Genomic DNA, 27502 nt, shown 5'->3' with positions numbered 1-27502 from the left:
ATATTTCTACCATTACATTACAGGACAAAATAGTAAATTTATTTATATATATAAATATAAAATTAAATCCAGAAAGATGAAATACTTCAAAGGTATTTTTTACTTGGTTTTGATTCCTCTCTTCCTCCTCTTCACCCTCACATAGTCACTAAGACTCTGACTCTTAAACTAGTAACACAAAAGGATAGAAACAATATATTTTTTAAAAGATTACAGGCCAGCAAAAAAAGTGATGAAAAGGGAAAGGCAGGGGAGAGGACTGAAAGAGATAAAAGAGATAGTCTCAAAGGAAATGAATTGATATCAGTGTCCAAATGTCATGGGCTTCTGTAAGAGAGCAAAGTCTATGTAAAATAATAGGATACAATATGGCATAATAAAGAAATTCATGCATCTAGGTTATGATATACTATATTTGGCACAAATGCTTAAGGTCTGAATATAAAAACTAGTCAAGTTCCAGACTGTGATCTACCTGCAGACAGCGCCTAACTGAGAAGTAGGTCTAAACTGTGGATTAACTGAACAACAAATGATGATGTGATTAAAACACTGTTTCTTTTTCTATTGCTTTAATGCTTTTAACATTAAACTTGCTTAGTTGTCACTCAAACCAAGATGACAAAAAATATAAAGGCAATATGTTTTTGGTTAACACCACACTTTTACCTGTATCATGCATTCAAACTGGTACATACAAAGGCCTAATTCTGCCATACTTGGTTTAAAAAGTTCACGAAGTCTATAATCTTGCATTAATTTAACAAATACACAGAAAGCTTCTTCTTCTGGCATCTGCATTAGGAGGAAAAAAGCAACATAGGTTAATGTTCTGTGATATACAAATAAGCTAAACACATTTAAACTAAGTACCCATCCAACTATAAACAATGTTGTTATTTTGGTTTTTATTGTCATTAACTTTTTCTTCTACTGGAGCATAATTGCTTTACAATGTTGTGTTAGTTTCTGCTGTACAATGAAGTGAATCGGCTATATGTATATATATATCCCCTCCCTCTTGGACCTCCCTCCCACCCACCCCCCCATCACCCCACCCATCTAGGTTGTCACAGAGCACCGATCTTAGCTTCCTGTGCATTATAGCATGTACCCACTAGCTATTTTACACATGGTAGTGTATATATGTCAATCCTGAGTGCCATGTGGTACAATACTAAGAGCAATGGACTAGAAATCAGAAGCCTCTAATTTCCCATTCTATCACCGACAATGAGAAGTTAGACAAATCTTACAGCCTCTGAGACCAGCTGCCTCACTTGCCTTACTCATGAATTCAACCAACAAATATTCATTTAAAGCCAGATACTTCTCTCTCTGAGTATATACCAGTGAACAAAATAAACAGTATCTACCCTCAAGCAGACTGAACCTTCTAGTTGGGGGAGACAGATAATACATGGAATAAATCAATTAATATATACGTCAGATGGTGAGAAGAGCTATGGAAATAAAACAAAGTAGAGCAAGAGGGAATCCCGGGGAGCTACACTGCTATTTATATATAGATAGGTCAGGGAAAGTCTCTTGATAAGGTAACATTTGAGCAAAATACTGAGGTAAGGGAAAAACTGAAGAAAGAACAGTCCTGGGAGAATAATACAAAGGTCTTGAAATGGAATCACAATTGGCATGCTCAAGGAACAACGAATAGGGGACTACTAAATTAGTAGTAATGTTACAAATGAAAGTATGGTTACGGAGGAGAAATAAAGGGAAGCAAATTACATAGGATTTTAGAAGCCACTGTAAGGATGTGGACTTTTACCTTAAGTGAGATAGGAAGCCTTTCAAGGGTTCCAAGCAGAAACAATATGGCGTAAATGTTAAAAGAACTTGTAAAATAAGTTTTAAAAAAACCTGTAATTAGAGTTTTAAAGGTTCCAATTTCACATTTTATGTGTAACTCACTAGATAATCATATCAACTAAGATAATGAACGTAAAAGCTCTGTAATAAGAATATGTAGGCACATAACACTTATACAAATTATTTTGTGGTTTTTTTTTTTTTGGCCTGCCACATGGCATGCAGGGATCTTAGTTCCCCAACCAGGGATGGAACGCATGCCCCCTGCAGTGGAAGCGTGGAGTCCTAACCACTGGATGGCCAGGGAATTCCCCTGTGTGGCTTTTCTTAAAATAAAATTTTCTAATGTTCATTCACTAACATTATACCAGTGTGTTTCAAAAGACGAAACCTCAAAGGGTCTCTAGGCACTCTTCTTACTGAAGACTACTTTTATTAACAATACACTTTTCCTGGCCTTGACACAGCCATGGACAGGAGCCAAGAGTTATTCTTGGCAAAACCCACACTTCCTTCCTTCCTCCCAACACACATAGCCACAGTTTTGCCTTGGAGACCATCCTTATTAATCCTGTCAAGGTTTATAGCCCCACTGATTTTTATATCAGTTACTGCAAGAAACCATACCTCCCAGAACTCTCATCCCATGTGCTTGGTTCTATTGCTCCCATAATTTAACACCATTTCCAATATTCCCGAAACCTTTTCCACAGTACTTTCTGAACCTGATAATACGCCATCAACAAAATATCCTACCTATACCCTCAATCTGTTTACCAAATGTTCTTTCACTGTCTTTCTCTAAGTGAAACCTGATTCCCCCGAAGAATACTTCAACACGGAAACCTGGCTCTCTCCTGAGGTGGCTGTTTTCTCTCCCAGAGCACTGGAAGAGGCCTGGGGTAGAGAGGTTTATGTCCCTCCTCGGACCTCAATGCCTCACTGCCATTGCATTAACTGATCCTTCTCTCTGAAACATATACCAGCAGATATTACCCTTTACTCCTCTTTTTTGCAGCATCTACAAACCTCTGGATCAACCCCCAACCCCAAACTCCATTCATTTTCATGAGGATTAATTCCCTGGCCTAGCAGATCTTTGACTCCTTTCCTCCAATGATCCTGGCAGGTAGTTACTAGTGCAGGCTCTAGGGCCACACCACCTGAGGTTCAAATCCCAGAGTGATACTTTTAAAGTATGAATCAGATCACATCACTCCACTGCTCAAAACACTTAGTGCCTCCCCATATCCTCAGTAAAAGTCAAAATGCTTACAAGGTCCTACATGATGTGACCCCTTACTACTTCTCCAAACTCATCTCCCACAACTACCTTCCGCTTTCCACTTCTCCCTCCACCCCTCAACTCCAGTCACAGTGAGAATGAGTCAATTTCTCTCCCTTTTTTGCCTTGTAAGAACTTCTTCTCCTCTGAACATATCAAATAATTCATTCCCTCTCTCCTCCACAATAGCACTGATATAGAAATTGGGAGAAGGTTTTAAAAATGGTGATATTTTAAAAAATAAGTTGAAATGATTGAATAAAAGACCAAAAGGAGGTAGAAAAAATACTATCACTGGGTCCCTCTCAAAAAGACTGAAACGATAGTCACAAAATGAAAAAGTGTGACACCAAGTAAAGTATAAATATGAAGAACAATCACCCAGTTGTTTTATAGTCATTCCTTTTATGATAAAGAAATCTGCACACTTGAGTCTTACAGCAATGTGTTTCTACATACTTTCTCTATGACACTGAGTTAATAAGAATCACTGAGTTCTGAACTCAGTGCAGAACTGAGTTGCAAAAACAAGCCCACATGATCAAATGAAGTTATCTCCAAGGTTTCTTTTCAGATCATATTTTAGTCTGAGACTAAATATAGAGTATGATAGACTTTTTTTTTTAATTTCAATAAGGCTGGAGAGGTAACACAACATGCTATTTCCCTTCAAAGTTATGACTGATTGTCCCTGTCCTTGACTTCTGAAAACACCCCACCCAAAATAAGTCACTGCCAATGGAAATACATGTTATATCCCCAGGGCAGTAAAAGTGACTGAGTACCTCTATTATAGAGCCTATAGTAAAACAGGCATAACAAGCCCTCAGCTCTGTGACAAATAGAATTACTGTATAAATTTCCAAAGACGTTGTACATGATAAATAAGATTTTCTTTTCTTTTCTTTTCTTTCTTTCTTTCTTTTTTTTTTTTTTGTGGCTGCGCCACGCAGCATGTGCGATCTTAGTTCCCCAACCAGCGATAGAACCTGCCAGGGAAGTTCCATAAATAAGATTTTCATACCAACACTTTAATCAGTCCTCCTTGGCTGAGAAAAGATTATTCGTCATTAAATATTGACATATAAGTTAAGATTTAAAAGTAGATACAGGCTTTAGAGAATATTATGGTCCAAATGTAGATAAGGTGAAATTTGATTTAGTGGCAGGATATCTACTGTATGTTATTTTCAATACTTTTAATATTTTAAAATGCAAACTAAATGTTCCTATTTAGACTATGTTTAGGGGGAAATACCCAATATCTACTTACTAAAACGAGGATGATATTTAAGTTCTCCAACTTTAATAAAGAACTTAATTGGACATTTAATACTTATACTAACTTACCTGCATAAGCAACAATCCAACTATAAAAGCACTTCCTTGACAGTAACCAACCTCACGATCCACTAAAGAATATGCCTAAAAAGTAAAAAATGTTGTTCAAAATACTTTCACATGATTTATCATACCTTCCTTCTCTAAAAGCCTAAAGACAGTAAGAAGGTGGATTAAAGACCATTTTTTTAGAGAAGCTCTTGCTTGCTTTATTGTAGATGTTATCCTATCCTGTAAGTATTTTAAAAGCAAATGATTTACCACATAAAATTTTATTTTGATGATTTCCCAATTAGGAACTGACAACTCCTAAGGACAAGAAAATAAAGGAATCTGTACTCAGGAAAGTGACAAAGCTTAAAAATCATTAAAACTATATATCTGACAAAGATCAAAACTAGAGTAGGATGAAGGTGAAGCACTGACAAAATTGAAATGATTTAACAAGAAATCAACATTTCACGGAGGTAGCTAGAAGGAAAAGGAATTATGCAAAGGGAAAAGGCAACATTGGAGAAAAAATTACAATGGCACACACTTTTAAGGGCTAAGAGCTCTTAGCAATGCTGGCCACAGCAAGCGAAAAATTTGCTCCCAGATTGTGACTCACAGAAGGTGAATTATTCATTCTCATGGAAGATATTCTCTATGGTATGTATAGTGATTTATAGGTTATTTGATTTCAGTCAACTGATACCAAGCAATGTGAGGAATTTTCTAAGAGTTCTCCAAACTAGACAATAATCTAGCATCAGAATTAAAGCCAAAATTATGCTAAAGTCAAATTTATTGCCAAAGCAACTGATTACTGGGGTGAGAGTTCATACTTCATTATGAGAAATGTTTAATTTCAACCTCCTGAGAATTCATTTCATCTCAAAAAATGAATAAATAGAACTTACCTTCATTACATTAAACAAAACCTCCTGTCCAAGACTATCTTTTTCCTTAAAAAAATTGTGTTCAGGATAAGTTCTAGCAATGTCCCTTCGGATCAATTTTTCACAAGGTGAGGTCATTTTCAGGAGTTCTGAATACTGATCCTTAATTGGCATACTTTGTGCACTGCACAAAAGTTGCCAAACTATTGCTCTAAAATGATGGGGTATCCCTTTACGAACAAGTTCCTACAAATAAAAATAAAAATAAAAATGTTTAAGTGACTTATTTAGGCTTCCTACCTTGAAAGCCAAAGAAGACTTATTGGAGGTTGGAGTAGAATAGATGACTCTCAAATTTATAATTCACAAAGCTACTTTTATAAAAATAAGACTAGGGAACTTTTTAACCAAGGCTACGATTTGGCTAAGATACGGGTATATTCTGTTCTGATCAGAGGGACAACAATGCCACAGATAAATTCTTGTCATTTCACTCAGAGTATGGCCTCTAAAGGTATTAAGGACCTGATAATCTGCAGAGCTGTGAATGATGGCACTGTAACCATCATCTTTCAAAGGGCTGTTTTATGTTTTAAAATAAAAAAAGTAAAATACTGGTAACTGAAGGATATAGGATGTCACAACTTCCATTTCTGAATCTATAAAATAAGAGAATTTAATATCTAAAATAATTTTCAGCTATATATTTCTACAATTAGGAGACCTCTATAACAATTGATAGCTACAAACCAAAACTTCTATGGGCACAAATATATAAAGCAGACCTCTTCATCATAGCACTTGGGAAGTATTGAATCTGATTTTTTTAATCCTCTATTAATTGATGCCTCATGCCCTTTCGGATAAGAGGAAGGACTTAAACAAAGAATATGAATACCTTAACTTGCTTTTCCTTCTTTTTGCGCACATCTTCCCATTCATTAACAATTCTTCCCCAAAGAATCCAAGAGTCTTCTTCAAGGTGACTGAGGTTGCTGGAGGCTGATGAACTTGATACAAGGGAGGAGCCACTGTTTCTTCTTGATCCATTTACAGATCTTAAAGATTTACTATCTGTTTCTAACAATCTAAAACATAATTAAAAATTGCTCAACATCTCACTGTGACACTAGATGACATGATGATACTTAAGAGCTTCACTACTGCAATTTAGCCATGGTTTTAAAATATATATAATTTCAATAATATTTGGTCAGCATCTATAAAATTAACTGCTGTATTTTTTCTACTAAGCATACAATTTCAAAATTTGAAATAGTAAATTATGTTAAATATGTTACTATTAGTCCCCTCATAATTTCCCTTCCCACCACTAAAAATTAAAAGAAATCTTCTGGTGAGAAAAGTGATTGGGAGGGCTTCAGGAAAAAAAAACTACTTGGAAGAGGTATAACCAATTCTATGAAAGAACTAACCCTATCATGTTTACAAAGTGTCTAGGGCTAAAAAAGTAAGGCAGACACACAAATTAATCAAATCCCTAGTCTTTTTTCATTTTGCTTTTACCGATGCATAACTAACCTGCCCAAACAAAAAGTGTTTTGTTTGGCCCATGCAATGTTTGAGTAAAAAACTGAATAATTACTAAAACTAAAATTAGAAGATTTCATTTATCTGTTTATATACACATATATTTATATTTATTTACAATTCTGGACTCTCTTGAAAAATAAAAAGATAGGGACTAGGCCCACATTCCTAAACAGAAACAACAGGATGTAGCAGAATAGGAGCTTCTCCCTTTAAATGAGAAAGGACTTTAATCCACTAACTCTCCATAATCCCTACTATCTCCCAAAAACTCAGGCCAACTAACAGCTGTCATTTATCATTGGACTTGCACTTTTAAACTGAAACGTCTTTACTCTTAAGGCCCTGTTTAAGGCCTCTTCCTTATCTGTAGAATGATGGGTTAATATAATTTCAGAGATCCATTCCATGACTCATTACAACATCAAATCCATTATTTCTTTCACATGTACACAGGCTATTAAAAAAAAAGGCTGGAAAAATGTGGCTCTATCATTATAAAGATGTAAATTACATGTCATTCAATAGATTATTAAAACATCTATTTAGGTATTTAACATGGCTACTATTTACTTCCAGTAACTCCTTCAGAAAATCATCTGCTTAGACAAGAAATGCTCCCAATACTAATTTATGACATATAAAAAATAATTAAGAAAAGAAACATATGAGTCAAATTATACCAAGCAGATTATAAAAACACCCCTTGTGAGCCATATTTATATCTTGCTTAACTTTACATCCCTTTATATCATCTTTGTATTTAGCTCAATACAAAGCATACTGAACACTGACTGAATCGAAATAAAATCAAAATCCCCATATTAAAAAATACCGTCAAATACCAGATAGTCATATTCAATAACACAGTAATATAAACTGTACTCATTCTATCCTTATTCATGGGATAATTTAATACATTTTTTACGGCAACAATAAATTAAATAAAATGTCCCAAATATTTCTAAGAACAGAAAAACTTACAAAACAGCCAAATTCAGGGTCAACTCTTTGCTATAAATATTCTTTATCAGAAAAAACTAATTAGGACTTTTCCCTGGCAGAACACTGGTTAAGAATCCGCCTGCCAATGCAGGGGACATGGGTTTGAGCCCTGGTCCAGGAAGATCCCGCATGCCGCAGAGAAATTAAGTCCGTGCTCCACAACTACTGAGCCTGCGCTCTACAGCCCGCGAGCCACGACTACTGAAGCCCGCGCGCCTAGAGCCCATGCTCTGCAACAAGAGAAGCCACCACAATGAGAAACCCGCCCACCGCAAGGAAGAGTAGCCCCCGCTTGCCGCAACTAGAGAAAGCCGGCGTGCAGCAACGAAGACCCAATGCAGCCAAAAATAAATAAATAAAATAAATGTATATAAAAAAAGAAAAAACTAATTAATGATGTTTTGCTTTAAATACTACTTTTCCCATGTTATTTTAGTAAGTCCATAATATATCTTATGAAAAAATTAGTGTATGTATTTAAGTAATTTTATGTATGACTCTAAACCTTAAGAATTATAAATGGAATACAGAAACAAACTTTACAGAAATAACCTGAACCTAAGTTCTTCATTTCACTTATTCACTGAATGCTTGCTATATGCCAAATAATTAAATTGCACCACTACCATTAACAAAGAGACATGCAGTTAAAAAGAAAATAATGGTATTTCCTAAGCTAAACATAAATTTGAGATATAATGAAAGTATAGATGAAAAAGTACCCAAATAGAAGTTTTCTTTTATTTTTTCTTTTAAGAGTCAGAAGGGTCTCAGAGATCCCCACGTTGTAACTTTAAGTATAAGCAGGAAAGCCAAGTGAATTCATGGGCAGATTAGAGAAAAGGGTTAAGCAGTTCACCTTCAGAGGACAATGAAATAAGTAACATAAACAAATATACAAAACTGTGAAAAACATTTACAAATGAAATATTCCAAGTAAAGACATTACATTATATTGTCTCTGCCTTAATTCACATATTAAAAAAAAAATGACTCAAAATGGACAATAGGCCTGAATATAAAACCTAAAACTATATAACTCCTAGAAGAAAACAGGAAAAAGTCTTCACAACCTTGGAATAGGCAAAATTTGTTAATGGGACACAAGGAAACACTAACATTAAAGGAAAAATCTGATTAAAAAAATACTAAATTGGACTTCAAAAAGCTCTGTTTTAAGAAAATGAAAAGGTACGTCACAAACTGAAAAAAAAAATCCTTAACATATGCATCTGACAAAAAGGACTGGTATCCAGAGTACATGAAGAACACTTAAAATTGATAATTAAGAAGGCAAACAACACATTTTTTAAAAAATGAGTAAGAGACTTAAACTGACACTTTCCAAAACAAAATAGTCAAGTAGTCAATAAGCAACTGAAAAACATTCAACATCCTTAGTCACCAGGGAAACCCAGGTTAAAACCACACTATGTACACATTAGAATGGCTACAATTCTAAAGACTGGCCATACCAAGTGTTGCTAAAGATGGGAGCAGTTGTGACTTTCATATAACCATGTCAGAAGTATGTAAGAGTTCAACCACTTTGAAGAACTGTTTGGCAATTCTTTACAAAGTTAAACACATTTTTATATGACACAGCAAGAGAAATGAAAACCTACATCCACAAAAAGACTTGCAATTGAAAGTTCAGAAGAGCTTTATTTCTAGCCAAAGCCCAGAAACAACCCCAATATCCAGAAAAATAATCAAATTGTGATATATTCATTCACTGCATATATATTCACTGCAACACTATTCAGCAATAAAAAGAAACAAACTTTGATACATACATGAATCTTATAAACATTAGGTGAAAGAAGCCTGATGCAAACAAGTACATGCTATATGATTCTACTTATAAGAAGTTCAAGAACAAGCCTTCACAGATTGTAGAAGAAAAGCCTTCCTAAACATGACACCAAAAGAACAAGTAACAATAAAGAATATGTATAAATTGGACTCATCAAAATTTTAAATGTTTTGTACCTCACTGGATGCCATCAAGGAAGTGAAAAGAGGGACTTCCCTGGTGGTGCAGTGGTTAAGAATCCGCCTGCCAATGCAGGGGACACGGGTTTAAGTCCTGGACCGAGAGGATCCCACAGGCTGTGGAGTGACTAAGCCCGTGCGCCACAACTGCTGAGCCTGTGCTAGAGCCCATAAGCCACAATTGCTGAGCCCACGCGCTGCATCTACTGAAGCCCGCGTGCCTAGAGCCCATGCACTGCAACTAGAGAAGCCACCGCAATGAGAAGCCCAGGCACCGCAACAAAGAGTAGCCCCCGCTCGCCGCAACAAGAGAAAGCCCGCGCGCAGCAACGAGGACCCAACACAGCCAAAAATAATAAATAAATAAAAATAAATTAAAAATTCAAAAACTAAATACATAAAAATAATAAAAAATAAAAGAAAGTGGAAAGAAAACCCACAGAATGGGAAAAATATTTGTAACCCATGAGTCTTCTATCTAGACTACATAGATAACTCTTACAACTCAATAAGAAAAAGACAAACAAACCAATTTAAAAATGGGCACAGGGACTTCCCTGGTGGCACTGTGGTTGAGAATCCACCTGCCAGTGCAGGGGCCACGAGTTCAATCCCTGGAAGATCCCACATGCTGCGGAGCAACTAAGCCTGTGCACCGCAACTACTGAGCCTGCACTCTAGAGCCCGCAAGCCACAACTACTGAGCCTGTGTGCCACAACTACAGAAGTCCGTGAACCTAGAGCCCATGCTCCGCAACAAAGAGTAGCCGCTGCTTGCCACAACTAGAGAAAGCCTGTGCATGGCAACGAAGACCCAAGGCAGGCAAAAATTAATTAATTTTTTAAAAATAAAGCAATCATTTAAAAAAATAAAAAATAAATAAAAACGGGCGCAGAATAAGAAAAGACAATTCTCCAAAGATATAGAAATGGCCAATAAACACATAAAAAGATGCTCAACATCACTAATGATTAGGGATATGCCAATCAAAACCATAACAACACACCACTTCACAACCACTAGTATGGCTATAATCAAGAAGACAAATAATAAGTGTTGGTGAAGATATGGAGACACAGGAACCCTCAGACACTACTGATGGGAATATAAAGTGGTTAAAACCACTTCGGGAAATAGTCTGGCAATTCCTTAAATGGTTAAACAAAGAATTACCATACGAATCAGCCATTCTACTCTTAGGTATATATTCAAGAGAAATGAAAATCTATGTCCACACAAAACTTATACAACGAATGTTCATGGCAGCATTATCCATAATAGCCAAAAAGTGGAAACAATCCAAATGTCCATCAAGTGCTGAATGAATAAAAACACTGGTATATCCATAAGGTGTAATATCATTCAGTCTTGAAAATAAATGAAGTAGTGATACATGTTACAACATGGATGAACCTTGAAAACACTATGCTAAGTGAAAGAACCAGTCACAAAAGGAAACATATTGTATGATTCAATTTATAGGAAATAGCTAGAATTCAGAAAGTAGATTAGATGCTGCTGAGGACTGGAGTGGGAGTAAGGGGAACAAGAAGGAATGGGCAGTGGCTGCTAATGGATACAAAGTTTCTTTGAGGGGTGATGAAAATGTTCTAAAATTGATTGTGGTGATTGGTTGCACAACTCTGTGAATACATGAAAAAACACTCAATTGTACACTTCATATGTGTGAATTGCAGTATATGAATTATAGCCCCCAAATGCTGTTATATCGAAAAAAGAACAAATGAAATATATCCATGGCAATAAAAATCAGATGAAAAGTTTCAGGTGGTGGGGTTGCTAAAAAGGGCACAAATGAATATTCTAAGATGACAGAAATTGTCTCCGTGTTAATGGCCTGTGGGTTATACACAGGTGTATACATCTATCAAAGCTCTAACTGTACACTTAAGAACTGTGCATTTCTCTGTTGCAAATTATACATCAACTTTATAAAAATGTATTAAAAATACTGTCTCTGGTTAATGACATTAGGGGTAGTGAGAATTAGGTGAGAAACTACTGCTTTTTATTACTAGAAGCCCTTCAGAATTGTTTTAAAAACCATGACTATTACTATCACAAAAAACAGTAACTGTTTTTGATATATTAAGTGTATCTATTTCATAAAGAAAGGGAAATATGAACACGACTTCCTTTCTCTTTTTTCAAATTTGTTGGTCACTCTATCAAAATTTAGAATTTTCTAAGGAAAAATTTTATAATTTTTTTCCAGTGCTATGGATATAATGAAATCCTTCTGAGAGACCGCTAACATTTTCCAAAAGAAGTAACATTTGAATTGATACTATCAAGTCTCTCCCCAGTAGCTACTTAGTCATGGTATGTAGAAGAATTTACATACTAATTAAGAATATGTAGACCTTACAGAATGTGTAATTAAAATCAGATATTTTTATTTCTTTTTCCTAAAAGCAGTGATTAAAAAAAAAAAAAACCACCTCAGGAAGACTGCTAGACAGGTTGCCACCTAGTTTAAATTCAATTAAAATACTCTTGACATGGCAGTAGAGGCACAATGCCTGAAAATGCCAACAGTTTCCAAAGACTTTAGCCTGGCAACTGAGAAAGTGGTAATACAACAACATTACTCATGATCCATGGGCTAGTGAGAAGTCTATTCAAAACTTATTCAGTTATCTTCCTCTTCCCAGAGCACATGGGTTCACTGCCTTGCATGGATTTACTGTAATTTTTAAAAAAAAAAAAAGGAAACTACCTTCCCACCCCAACATAATTTCCTTATGACTAATACAAGAAGAAATTTATCAAATTAAGGAAAAGAATATTGGCCTGGTAGGAATATTGTACACTATAATCAAAGGCATTCCCCATAGGTATGTGTGGCCTGCTGCTATACAATAATTCAGAGGCCCAAATTTATTCATCCTCCTAGAATGCTGCCAGACTAAGACATCAGAGTTGAATCTCTACTGACTGGGGAATAAATACATAGTCCTCAGTCTCCTAGCTAAGCAATTCCAAATTTCTGTACCTCCAGCTCTAAGGGCAGCATTCAAAATGGCTACAGCTCCACATTATCTGAGGTGGAGGTGCTAAAGCCAATTATCAGTTGGACTTCAAATAGTATCAAGGATGGAAAAAGTCTAGGATTGTTTGCTTGCAGAAGCTTAGAATACTTGGCAGAGAGAAAGCATTTCCAGTACCCTAATAGACAGGACTAGGGACTAAAGTGAGAACAAGGGAATATGCCAACAAAGAGAGTAATCAGGGTCTTTGGGTCTTATTTTAGAGAGATTACCTTCACCATATTCCTGCTACTGAGAAGTGAACCTTCACCTCACCAAGGGGTCACCTATCTGAGAAAAATGGTACTCTGTGCACTTCAATGATGGGTACATGAAAAAAAAAAAGTACCTTATGTATAGCAGGACATATTTGACAAACATGAAAGAAAAAAAACCCTCTACTTACTACAATACTATGAAAAATACAAAGGAGGAGAAGATAAAGAATGGGTTCTCTTTTGGGTTATTTGGAATATGAAGTACTTGTGGGACTTACCCACGTAGATAAGAAGCCCAGAAGTTGAAAAGTCTACAAGTGGAAACTGGGCAATTATTTGACAAACTTTTTGAATATCCTGCTGTACTCAGTATAATGCTTTCCTATGGATACCAGAAATAAGAGAGCAGGATACAAAAATGACAGGTCAACATGCCATTTGGGAATGTGTAAACTGCTAAGTTAATTTATAAAGAACTAAGGAAAGATCTAAGAAAGCTAAGGAAGAAAACTGCTATACAAGAAAAACACGTGGAAAGCTAAATACACTGGCACTTTATTGCAGAGGGAGCAACCTTTCAAACATAGGGTCAAACACTCTTGTAATGTTACACCAAACAAACAGGATATGAAAGTGCATGGAGAAAGACAGCAGCTTGCTGGCTAAAAGAAAGGCAAATCAATAGCAACAAAATACACTTCTGACTCACAGGAGTCACACCCTTTCACAGCAACATCATCAAGCACGTATACAAGTCTCAGAACAAGAGAAGCAAGAAGGGACAATTAAGAGAAAAGACAAGGAATTAGCACAGGAAACAATTCAGAGACAACTCAGGAGGGAGGTGCCTAGACGACAAGAATCTCTCCAGTTCTGAAAGCATAGGGGTTTTCTTTGGCTTTTGTTTCCTAAGATGAGATCTCAGAGAAGGTGAATGCATGAGTCTTGCAGCCCCCTCTCAAATATTCTGATCAGAAACTGATGGTTGGCAATCTGTATGTGTTCTTGGGAGATGTCTATTTAGGTCTTCTACCCATTTTTGGTTTGCATTGTTTGTTTTTTTGATATTGAGCTGCATGAGAGGCTTGTAAATTTTAGAGATTAATCCTTTGTCAGTTGCTTCATTTGCAAATATTTTCTCCCATGCTGAGGGTTGTCTTTTTTCTTGTTTATGGTTTCCTTTGCTGTGCAGAAGTTTTGAAGTTTCATTAGGTCCCATGTGTTTATTTTTGTTTTTATTTCCATTTCTCTACGAGGTGGTTCAAAAAGGATCTTGCTGTGATTTATGTCATAGAGTGTTCTGCCTCTGTTTTCCTCTAAGAGTTTGATAGTGTCTGGCCTTACATTTAGGTCTTTAATCCATTTTGAGTTTATTTTTGTGTATGGTTTTAGGGAGTGTTCTAATTTCATTCTTTTACATGTAGCTGTCCAGTTTTCCCAGCACCACTTATTGAAGAGGCTGTCTTTTCTCCATTGTATATTCTTGCCTCCTTTACCAAAAATAAGGTGACCATATGTGCATGGGTTTATCTCTGGGCTTTCTATCCTGTTCCACTGATCTATCTTTCTGTTTTCATGCCAGTACCATACCGTCTTAATTACTGCAGCTTTGTGGTATAGTCTGAAGTCTGGGATCCCGATTCCTCCAGCTCTGTTTTTCTTTCTCAAGACTGCTCTGGCTGTTCAGGATATTTTGTGTTTCCATACAAATTGTGAAATTTTTTGTTCTAGTTCTGTGAAAAATGCCATTGGTAGTTTGATAGGGATTGCTCTGTATCTGTAGATTGCCTTGGGTAGTATAGTCACTTTCACAATGTTGATTCTTCCAATCCAAGAACATGGTATATCTATCCATCTGTTTGTGTCATCTTTCATTTCTTTCATCAGTGTCTCATAGTTTTCTGCATACAGGTCTTTTGTCTCCTTATGTAGGTTTATTCCTAGGTATTTTATTCTTTTTGTTGCAATGGGAAATGGGAGTGTTTCCTTAATTTCTCTTTCAGATTTTTCATCATTAGTGTATAGGAATGCAAGAGATTTCTGTGCATTAATTTTGTATTCTGCTACTTTACCAAATTCATGGATTAGAGAACAGTATGGAGGTTCCCTAAAAAACTAAAAATAGAATTACCATATGACCCAGCAATCCCACTACTGGGCATATACCCTGAGAAAACCATAATTCAAAAAGAAACATGTACCACAATGTTCACTGCAGCTCTATTTATAATAGTCAGGATATGGAAGCCACCTAAGTGTCCATCGACAGATGAATGGATAAAGAAGATGTGGCACATATATACAATGGAATATTACTCAGCCATAAAGCGAAATGAAATTGAGTTATTTTTAGTGAGGTGGATGGACCTAGAGACTGTCATACAGAGTGAAGTAAGTCAGAACGAGAAAAATAAATACCGTATGCTAACACATATATATGGAATCTAAAAAAAAAAAAAAAAGGTTCTGAAGAGCCTAGGGGCAGGACAGGAATAAAGATGCAGACGTAGAGAATGTACTTGAGGACACGGGGAGGGGAAGGGTAAGCTGTGACCAAGTGAGAGAGTGGCATGGACTTATATATACTACCAAATGTAAAATAGATAGCTAGTGGGAAGCAGCCCCATAGCACAGGGAGATCAGCTCAGTGCTTTGTGACCACCTAGAAGGGTGGGATAGGGAAACTGGGAAGGAGATGCAAGAGGGAGGAGATATGGGGATATATGTATATATAGCTGATTCACTTTGTTATAAAGCAGAAACTAACACACCATTGTAAAGCAATTATAATCCAATAAAGATGTTAAAAAAAAATTTAAAAAAAGAAACTGATGGTTTACTGATTGCTTTATGCAGACACTCCAGACAGAAAGCATAGACACTGCAGACTAAAGCTAAGCTAGTTGCAACAGAAATAGTACAATAAATTCTTTTAATTAATCATATCATCAAATTCCTCAGGAAATCAGATAACCGATTAAAAATTTAAAACAATCCTATGAAAAGAAAAAGAATAAAGAGTTCGAGTGAAGATCTAAAGGCTTCTCCTATGATTAAAAATACATGAATTTTTAACGCAAAGACTTGAAAATACATGTTTTGTTCAGAAGCTTTTTACTACTTCCTTAAATGTTCATGGCTGTGTTATAGAGAGTATCCTTAGGAAAACTGAGGTAATGCTGTGGTGCTAAAATTATAAACATAAAAGTTAGATCACCTAGATCAGCACTGTCCAATAGAAATATAACGCAAGCCCCTACATAATTTAAAATATTCTAATAGCCAAGTTTAAAGTATAAAGAAATAGTTGCAATTAATTTTAATAATTTATTTTATCAAATATAGTCAAAATATTACATATTTTTAGTATGTAATCAAAATTTTTTAATTAATGAGATTTTTTTCCCCCCAAAATCAGCTCTTCAAAATCTAGAGTATATTTTACTCTTACAGCCCACCACAATTTAGACCAGCAACATTTCAGGAGCTCAACTGTCACATATGGCTAAAGGCTTCCATATTCGACAGTGTAGACTTAGATATTGGTAGGATACAAAGATATATAAATTAAGGTTTCAAAGATTCCTGCTTACCATATTTTAAAAAATAAATAAAATACATTTACTTTAGTTTAGAAGAACCATTTCCTCATCCTCATATTTCACTCCCCAAAATCTGCTAAAAAGTAAAATCTGATTCTAAATAACAGAACGCAAAAGGAAACAAACATGGTTGCAATGCCAAACTTTTAAACCACACAAATAATGGCCCGTTTAAAATTTAAATTAGCACTATTCCCCTCCTTAATTAAAATGCATTGCTATTACACTTGAACCTTACCTTCTTAAATTCATCTCAGCCAAAGCCTTTGTATTTTTAAAATGAAAAACACACTTAACACAGAAAAAAAAATAGCTGTCCCATTTCAACTTCAAGGCTATCAATAATTAACTTTCATCAAACAGATCTTTGACATTGTATTGAACCATTTCTTCACATCTTCCTGGGGTTGCCAGATGCACTGATTTTTAAAAAGTGATAACTGCAGCAAAACTATGGGAAGGAAAAACAGTTTTTTTATAGAATTTGGTATTTCCATGTTTCTTCAATTTTAATTTTCTAAAATACTGCCAAAGTATTTTATACTTTCTTAATCAAAGATGGTTAAACAACACAAGAGATTCATCTACATTTGCAAAAGAGAAGAAAACATCCTAAATAAAAGCATTTCACCTGTTAGAAGTAACAGTTGTGTCTCAGTTTTTACTTTAGATACATAACTTGCATATCTACATTACAAACCACAGAAGTGGTCGGAGAAAATTTAGCTTATTATTCTTGCAGTTTTTTCTTGGACTTAATACATTGCTGGGGTATTAGAGCAGAACAGGGGAAGGTGAGCTAGATCTTAGTGTTTGTCATTTTATTCTTTATTAAAGTCAGAAAGATGTGTTTTTCCACCAGGACTGTTCTCCTAAGGCAAAACAAAATATTGCTACATTTACCCATTCTCTACACATAAATCCTTCCCATGGATTCTGGGTTTTAATGATTTTTTTAAAAAGAGTGAGAGACTCAAAATGTGAACTCAAACAAGTACAAAGTTTTGAGTAATTCCACACAAGAACAAAGGGTGAAAACTTTCTGCTTCTTTAACTTCTTCGAAGTCTTACTTGTCAAAATTTTTTTTCTAGACATCTTTAAACAATTCTAACAATTATTATTTAATTGTTAAGATATATGCCAAGCACATCTAGTATTCTGGAATAAATTGTGAATTACGTGAGAAAAAGTTCATCTATACACACATCACTTGCAACAATTTTTATATGGTGTTTTCTATATTTTAGTTATACAGTAATTATTGATCATAACCATAAGTTCAACTTTGGTCACTTACAAACTCAGGGCCAAAGTTATCTTTTGTGCGAACTACTTTTCCATGTAAGAACCAATTCAAAACTTATAAATTCTTTACATCCTTTAGCACCATCTGTAAGTGTTTTACTTTGCCAGTCCTGCCCTGGTTTTATATTCCACTAAGTTTTCCACACCATACACCTCCTTTTGAGAGTCCCCGCCACTTTGTTTTCTGTGAGCATCTATTTGCTCATAACTGCCTTCACACAACCCAACACTCCACTTTGCTCTTTCATGAGCCTCTTCCAAATTCATCTTATCCAAGAAACTTTGCCAATCTACATATTATGCTAGAAAACTACCTCCTCCTAAAACCTCAACCAAAAGACTTTGCTCTAAATCTTTCAAATGTAATAAGCAAAGGGGCACAAAGTTAATACCAATACACACATAAAACCCACATAAAGTTATCATCATGTGGCACACCAAGCTTTCTATCTTACCCATCAAATGCTGAGAGCCAAAGAAAACCCTTTAAAAGCACTTTCTAGGAAACAATAATCAGAAGGGGACAATTTCTATTGCCAGGTTTGAATGGGCTAACATTAGGTCTTCTTCTAGTTGTTCATTTGGGCCAGGTTCAAAGTCTCTAGCTTGTAAATTCTATTTCCAGGTAATTTCTTTCACGTCTCTATTTTCTGTCTCCATATCAACAGAAAGGGACCGAACCTGAGGACAGGTCATTTGAAAGCAAAAATTTCAACAACTACCTCAGCAATAAATTTTTTTAAAGCTGAGCAGAGTTAATATTCAGAATATGTAAGACTTTGGCCAACAGGCAACAATGGACAGCAATTTCTGAAACTCAGGAGATAAGTGAGGTAAGACCTATGACTGCCATCTTACCTCCCATGAGAGAGTTTCCAGATTCTGGCATGTGTAGGAAAAATTCAACAGATCCTAGTGAACTTTCTCAATTGAGTAGACAGAGCTGAGAGCATGAGGAGACCAAAGTGGCTAGAGTCCAAGGAAAAGAGTATCAGAGAGGTAAGAAGTACACAAACAAGACCTTCAGAGATTGACAGAGGATACCCATTAAGTATTCAGCTGGGAACTGATCAGCACATGTATGTAAGGAAACTACCCAAAGCTAGAGGGAAAAAAAACACCAGAAAAGATTAGATTTAACAGTGGCCACCATTCACACAGGGCCAGGAATGGTATCTGTCCCCACCGGCCAGACTGGAAAACCTGTTTCAAGGCATATTGGGTAAAGTACACAAAAGGGTCGTGCCTCAGTAGGAGGGAATAATAGCCCTAGGCTGTGCACTACTCCAGAGCAAATTCTTTCCTAGTAACTTAACTGCATTCTTGAACAAAGCTCAAGAATATTTATAGGAAAAAAGCCAAACCAAGTGAGGTAAAATTCACAATGTGAGACATCCAATCAAATATTATCAGGCATGCAAAGAAGCAGAAAAATATAACCAATGAGAAGAAAAAGCAATTAATCAAAAGCAAACTGGTATTGATAGAAATGTTAGAACTACCAGACAAGGCCATTAAAAGTTATTAAGACTATACTTCTGTATATTCAAAACTTAAGTAAAGACATACAAACAACACTCAGCTCCACCTTCTAGAGATGAACAATGTGAGAGATGGAAAAACACACTGGATAGAATTAATGGCAAATTAGACATGGCAGATCACAATATAGAGAACTTGAATACAAAGCGATAAAAATTTTCCAGAAAGTGAACACGATATCAGTGAGCTGTGCAACAACTTCGAGTGGCCTAGTATTTGTGTAATTAGAGTCACTGAGGAGGAGGAGAGAAAGGAACAAAAAAAATTTGAAGGGGCTTCCCTGGTGGCGCAGTGGTTGAGAGTCCGCCTGCCGATGCAGGGGACACGGGTTCGTGCCCCGGTCCGGGAAGATCCCACATGCAGCGGAGCGGCTAGGCCCGTGAGCCATGGCTGCTGAACCTGCACGTCTGGAGCCTGTGCTCCACAATGGGAGAGGCCACAACAGTGAGAGGCCCACGTACCACACACACAAAAAAATTTTGAAAAATAAAATGGTTGAAAAGTTTCCAAATTTGAGGAAAATTATTAAGTCTACAAGAAGTTCAACAAAACCCCAAAGTAAGAAACATGCAGAAAACTACAATAAGGCACCTCAGAATCACTGCTTAAAACGAGGGATAAAGGACTTCCCTGTGTGGCTCAGTGATTAAGAGTCTACCTGCCAATGCAGGGGACATGGGTTCGAGTCCTGGTCCAGGAAGATGCCACATGCCGCAGAGCAACTAAGCCCGTGTGCCACAACTACTGAGCCTGCGCTCTAGAGCCTGCAACCCACAACTACTGAGACTGCATGCCGCAACTACTGAAGCCCAGGAGCCTAGAGCCCATGCTCCACAACAAGAGAAGCCACCGCACTGAGAAGCCCATGCACCGCAACAAAGAGTAGCCCCCGCTCACCACAATAGAGAAAGCCTGTGCGCAGCAATGAAGACCCAACGCAGCCAAAAATAAATACATTAATTAATTAATTAACAAAACCGGGGATAAAGAAAAACTCTAAAAGGAGACAGAGAGGAAAAATGGCACATTATATACACGGGAACAAAGATAAGGATTGCATCAGATTTCCTGATGTAAACAATACAAGAGTGAAGTCAATGACACATTACAGTACTGAAGGAAAACAAACAAAAAACAAACAAACAAAAAGCCCTGTCAACCTAGAGTCTTATACTCAGAAAAAATATTTTTAAAAATCAAAGGCAAAATGAAGACTCAGACATACAGGAGTAACCCACACTACATGAAATATAAAAGCAAGTCCTCCAGACAGAAGGAAAATTCTATCAGTTGGAAATCTGGAGCTAAAAAAGAACCAAAGAGGGCTTCCCTGGTGGTGCAGTGGTTGAGAGTCCGCCTGCCGATGCAGGGGACGCGGGTTCGTGCCCCGGTCCGGGAAGATCCCACATGCCGCGGAGTGGCTGGGCCTGTGAGCCATGGCCACTGAGCCTGCACATCCGGAGCCTGTGCTCCGCAACGGGAGAGGCCACAGCAGTGAGAGGCCCGCGTACCACAAAAAAAAAAAAAGAACCAAAGAGCACCAGAAATGGAAGCTATGTAGGCAAATATAAGATTTTTTCTTATTATTTCAATCTCATTTAAAAGATAATTGACTACTGAAGCAAAAATAATAATGTAGTATGGGGTTTATAACATATACAAAAGCAAAATGCATGATAAAACTAGCACAAAGGATTGGAGAGGAGAAATGGAAATGTACTATTCTAAGTCTTACACTACGTGTGAAATGGTATGAGATCTCTTGAAGGCATACCGTGCTAAGTTAGTTAAGGATATATACTATGAACCATAAAGCAACCGCAAGAGAGAAGAGATATGGGAACATATGTATATGTATAACTGATTCACTTTGTTATAAAGCAGAAACTAACACACCATTGTAAAGCAATTATACCCCAATAAAGATGTTAAAAAAATAAAAATAAAAAAAAACAGTTATAGCCAATAAATCAACAAAAGATAAAACAGAATCATAAAGAACATTTCATTCAGTCAAAAGGCCGAAAAATTAAAAGATAAAGAACAGTAAAACAAGATGACAAATATAAACATAACCATATCAAGAATTACATTAGATGTAAATGATCTATTTTCCTCAAAACCTAGAAAATACTATGTTAAGTAGTAAAAGAAGCTAGTCACAAAAGACTACCAATGAAATGTCCAGAATAGGCAAATCCATGGAGACAGAAAGTAGATTAGTGGTTACCAGCAGCTGGAAGGAGGGAGGAAAGGGGAGACTAATGGGTACAAAGTTTCTTTTGGGAGTCATAAAAACGTTCTGAAATTGGATAGTGGTAATGTTTGCACAACTCTGTGAGTGTACTAAAAATACCACTAAATTGTACACTTTAAAGGGATGGATTTTATGGTATGTGAATAATTAAGAGCACAATAACAATACAATAAAAATACTGGAAAAGGTGCTGAAATAATAATAAGCATGTATTTTCTAAGATCCAGCAAGAAGATTCTAATCCTCACTTCACTCTATAAGGAGTGTGAGTATGTGATCTGCTTTGGCCAATAAAATGTGAGTTGAAGTTATGTGTATCACTCTCTAGCAGATGTTTTAAGATATATTTCCACTATTTGCCATGAGTCTGGTTTATCCTGCATAGGGGCTGGTCACTGTTCCAGAAATGAAGTGTGCAGCAAAAATGTACTCAGCCTGCAGTTTCGGATGAACATTAACGTGAGCAAGAAATAAAATTTTGTCATAATTTTTTTAAAAAGTGATCTAATTACTGTAATTAAAAGGCAAAGATTGTCAGATTGTATTTTAAAAAGCAAGAGCCACTATATGCTAACTGACAAACTTTAAAGATAAAGAAAAAAATAGAATAAAAGAATGGAAAAATATATAAAATTTTAACATTATTCAAAAGAAAGCTACAGTGACTAGATGAGATAAAGTAGATTTCTAAGCAAACAATATTACTAGGGATAATGAGTGCATTTCACAACAGGACATAACAATTCTGAACGTTTATATACACAATAATAAAACTTCAAGTTACATGAAACAAAGACTGATAAAATTTAAACAGAAATAAATCCACAATTATAGTTGGAGGTTTCAATACTCTTCTCTCAACATCTGACATCAATATCTGATACAACAAGTAAACATAAAACCAGCAAAGATACAGTAGACTTGAACAACACTATCAATCAATTTGAATCAATTAACATTTATAGAATACGCCACCAAACAACAGCTAAATACACAATCTTCTCAAGTGCACATAAAATATTTATCAAAACAGACCACACTCAGGACCATAAAATTTAAAGGGATGTTGCTAAAGCAGAGCTTTAGGAGAAACGTACAGCACTAAACACGTATATTAGAAAAGAGGAAAGATCACAAAGACATTACAAGGACACAAGACATTACAGATAAAGGTCAAAGATGTCGGAAGACAACTACAGACCAATTTCCCTCCTGAAAATAGATGCAAAAATTCCACACAAAATTTTAACACATCATATCCAACAATATTTTATAAAGACAGTAAACAATACTTTATAAAGACAGTATATAATGACTAAGTGGGGTTTATCCTAGGAATGCAAAGTTGGTTTAGCATTTAAAAATCAATGTAATTTGCCATATTAAACTAAAAGAGGAAAACGATGTAATCATTTCAAAAGATTCAGGAAAAGCATATGACAAAATCCAACTTCTGTTTCTTATAAACTCTCAGCAAATGAGAAATAAAAAGGAACTTCTTCAATTTGATAAAAGTCATCTACAGAAACCTACAATTAACTTCATATTTAATGCTTTCCCCTTAAGATCAGGAAAACAAGGCTATCTGTTCATCGCTTACACTCAAATTTGTACTGGAGGTACTAGTCAATTGCAATAAGGCAAGAAAAAGATATAAAAGGCATCCATATTGTAAAGGAAGACACAAACATGCTTTTATTCACAGACCACATGCTCATCTATGTAGAAAATCTAATGGAATCTAAAGAAACAACAAAACCTACCAGAACAAGTGAATTTATCAAGGCAGCAGGATACACGAATGACAAAAGAAAAATGATTGTATTTCTATATGGTAGCAATGAACAATCAAAAATTAAATTTACAAAAACAATAGCATGCACAAGTAATAAGTAAATGAGAAATATATTGTGTTCATGGGTGGAAGGCAATACTGTTAGGAATTCAACAGCATTCTGATTAAAATCTCAGCAAGCATTTTTGTACAAATTACTTCATGTAAAATTCACAAGGGTATGATAAACAGCAAAAATCGTCAAAAGAACAAAGATGGAGGATTAACACTATCTGATTTCAAGACCTATTAGAAAGCTACAATAATCAAGACAGTGTCATACTAACATTAAAGTAGACAAATAGATCAGTGGAACAGAAAAAGAATCCAGAAATAAGCACATAACGTATACAGACAACTGACTTTTGACAAAAGTGCAAAAGTAATTAAGTGGAGAAAGGACAGTCTTTTCAACAAATACAAAAACAATTAAACATGCATATTCAAAAACTGAACTTTGATCTATGCTCTGTTTCATACAAATAAATTAACTCAAATGTACGACAGTAAATCTGAAACTTAAAAATATAAACCTTCTCTAACACAGGAGTCTACCTGTGTGACCTTGAGCCATCAAAAGCAAAGTCCATAAAAGAACAACTTCAAATTGGACTTAATTACAATTTAAAACTTTTGCTCTTCAAAAGATAATGCTAAGAGCATAAGCCACAGACTGCAAAAAAAATTTGAAAAACATATATATGGATAAAGGACTTGCACCTGAAATATATAAAGAACTCTTAAAACACAATAATAAGAAAGCAAACAACCTAATTTTTTTAAATGGGCAAAAATTTCAGACAGACATTTAATCAAAGATGACATATCAATGGCAAATAAGCACATAAAAAGATGCTCAACACCATTAGGGAAATGAAAATTAAAACCACAAGATACAAATACCTGTTAGAATGGCTAAAATTAAAAGACTGTACCAAGCATTGGTAAGGATGTAGAAGAACTGAAATGTTCATACACTGATGATGAGAATGTGGAAAACTATAGGCCCTTTGGAAAACAGTTCGACAATTAAATGTACACCTACCATATAAACCAGCCATTCCATTCCTAGGTATCTACCCAGGAGAAATGAGAGCATAAATCTATACAAAGGTTTGTACACAAATGTTTATAGCATTTCACAACAGGTGAGTAGGTAAACTGTGATATATCCATACTATGGAATACTACTAAGCAAAAAAAAGGAATGAAGTATTCATATGTGCTACAACATAAATATTATGCTAGTGAAATAACCCATTAAAAAAGAGTACATACTGTATGATTCTATTTCTATAAAACTGTAGAAAATGCAAACTAATCTACAGTGACAAAAGGCAAATCAACGGCTATCTGGGGATAGAAAGGCAGATAACAGATATGTTCATTTTCTTGATTTGGTTGATAATTTCACAGATATATACATATGTCAAAACTTATCAAATTGTATACCTTAAGTATGTGTACTTTATTATGTACATTGTATATCAAAAGAGCTGTTAGAAATTATCTCTCTTATTACCCTTAAAGCCAGTGGTGGTATATATCTTGACTGAACGTAAAAGGACGCTCTTCCAATAACTCTTTAATAGCTGATGCCCTAGAGAACTTCTGATAGTAATATTAGTGAAGGGGTACCCAGGGTCCACAGTACACATTAATAACAGAGTAAACAAGTATTCTATATCACACCATTAAAAGAAAAGAATACTTTGCCTTCCATGAATAAATTTATGAAGAGATTTCCCACTCTAAATCACAAATCAGATATCCATCCTAAATTAAATAATTCTACAGCTTAACCAAAGGGGACTATTTAGAGAGTTTAAAAAACAAAAATGGTAGTTTTATTTGCCTTAAAAACCTTTTCTAAAATTCAGGAAAAATTTAGATAATTTGCTATATTAAGAAAACAAATCTCTACAGCTATCCAAGGCAGAAGAAAATTTTAGTCCAACTTTAGTTTTAAGACCAACTCCTCCAAAAAAGACTTGAATACTTTTGTTAAGTAGCTTTGATAAACAAGGAGCCAAAAACTAAACATTCTTTTTTCTTTGGCCACGCCACACAGCTTGCGGCACCTCATTGCCTGACCAGGACTAGAACCCGGGCCACAGCAGTGAAAGCCCAGAATCCTAACCACTAGGCCACCAGGGAACTCCCCTAAACATTCTTAATTTGAACAAATATTTAAAATTTTGATTATGGCATATATACATATATGAATGGTTGACTTTGTATGATAATTAAAAGAAAGAAAACCCAAGCAACCTCACTTACCTATTTTGTTCCTCCAGTTTAGCCAGGAGTTCTAAGTCGTCTGGACTCAACTGTGATGGGGAAGATGGTGAAAGGGCTGGCGTTGACAGTGTGGTAGACGAGGATGTAGTGTGTAATGAAGCAGATGGACTTGCCACCTGACTGGCCATCTGACTGACTGTATGTGACACTGTGTTCTTCACCCATGAGAGAGTAGAACTCAACTTTTCTGCAACCTTGTCTGTCGCCACCTAAAGATAAAAATAATAGTTGCACACGTCAATTGTATTGTATGCATTACCAAGAAGTTGATAATCCTGTTTAGTTTTACTTTATAACCACCATCAGAATATTTTCTTTGAGTTAATAAAGGTAAAACCTGTTTTAGCAATGATTGTCCTAACATACAGCTTTTGGAAACTCCTTATTTCGGTTCTGCGACATGAACAAATTAGAACAATGTTTTCCAAACTACAGGCTAAAATCCATCAGGGAGTGATAAAATCAATTTAATAGGTAACACCACCGTTCTTAAAAAATGAAAAAGAGCAGAAAGTGTCAATGTAAAGGTATGTTGTCTTATAAAATTTCTGTCTCAGTTGCATATATGTATTAAAACTACATACTACATGTATGTTGAGTTGGGATATGAAATATATTCTTTATTTGGGTTACAGTCAAAAACATTTGAAAGCCGAGGAACTAAAACATGTCCATTAGGTGATGAGGACAGGGAAATCCTATATGACCAACAATTCAACAAAAACTGGGCTTAGTATAAATAAGATGAAATGAGACTCATGATGTATCTTCAAACCACTATTATTTTTATTTTTATTTTATTTTTATTTAGTATTTTTATTAAAGAGGATTTAGCGCTAGAAGAACAAAATTATGATAAATGATTGATTTCACAGAGTAAGAGAGTTTCAGGTACAATTTTCAAATAGTTAGAACTAGTCAGAAGTAGAATGGGATGCCTAGAAACAGTAGACATTTCCTACCAATGGCTACAATTAAGAATCCATAACACAACATTGTAAAGCAACCATACTCCAATAAAAATTTTTTTAAAAAATTCATTATAAGAGTCAACATGGAAACCTAAATGTCCCCTGACAGATGAATGGATAAAGAAGATGTGGTACATATATACAATGGAATACTACTCAGCCATAAAAAGAATGAAATAATGCCATTTGCAGCAACATGGATGCAGCTACAGATTATCATATTAAGTGAAGTCAGAAAGAGAATAACAAATACCATATGATATCACTTATATGTGGAATCTAAAATATGACACAAATGAACATATCTATGAAACAGACTCAAGAACACAGAGAATAGACTGGTGGTTGCCAAGAGGGACAGGGTTAGGGGAGGGGTGAAGTGGAGTGGGAGTTTGGGATTAGCAGATGCAAACTGGTATATATAGAATGGATAAACAACAAGGTCTTACTGTACAGCACAGGGAACTATATTTAATATCCTGAGATAAACCATAATGGAAAAGAATATGAAAAAAAATGTTAAAAAAAATTA

At 35.5% G+C, this 27502-nt stretch overlaps 1 protein-coding gene across 2 annotated transcripts in view; it reads right to left on the bottom strand.

Moving 5' to 3' along the window:
- The window catches only part of EVI5 (ecotropic viral integration site 5), a gene marked incomplete at its 5' end in the record, with an annotated part of 150078 nt that extends 123936 nt beyond the window's left edge, over positions 1-26142 (bottom strand). Inside the window, 5 exons of one of the 2 annotated variants that reach the window (XM_082661816.1) lie at positions 670-795; positions 4466-4540; positions 5359-5583; positions 6236-6425; positions 25979-26142. In XM_082661816.1, the coding sequence (XP_082517942.1) occupies positions 670-795; positions 4466-4540; positions 5359-5583; positions 6236-6425; positions 25979-26127 (765 nt within the window). The remainder of the gene's footprint in view (positions 1-669; positions 796-4465; positions 4541-5358; positions 5584-6235; positions 6426-25978) is intronic. The other variant, XM_082661817.1, reaches the window with a different exon arrangement.
- Between the last annotated feature and the right edge of the window lie 1360 nt (positions 26143-27502).

The sequence above is a fragment of the Grampus griseus genome, assembly GCF_964374135.1.
Source record: "Grampus griseus genome assembly, chromosome: 1".
Classification (NCBI taxonomy): domain Eukaryota; kingdom Metazoa; phylum Chordata; class Mammalia; order Artiodactyla; family Delphinidae; genus Grampus; species Grampus griseus.
This window is presented reverse-complemented; position numbering and strand designations above follow the sequence as displayed.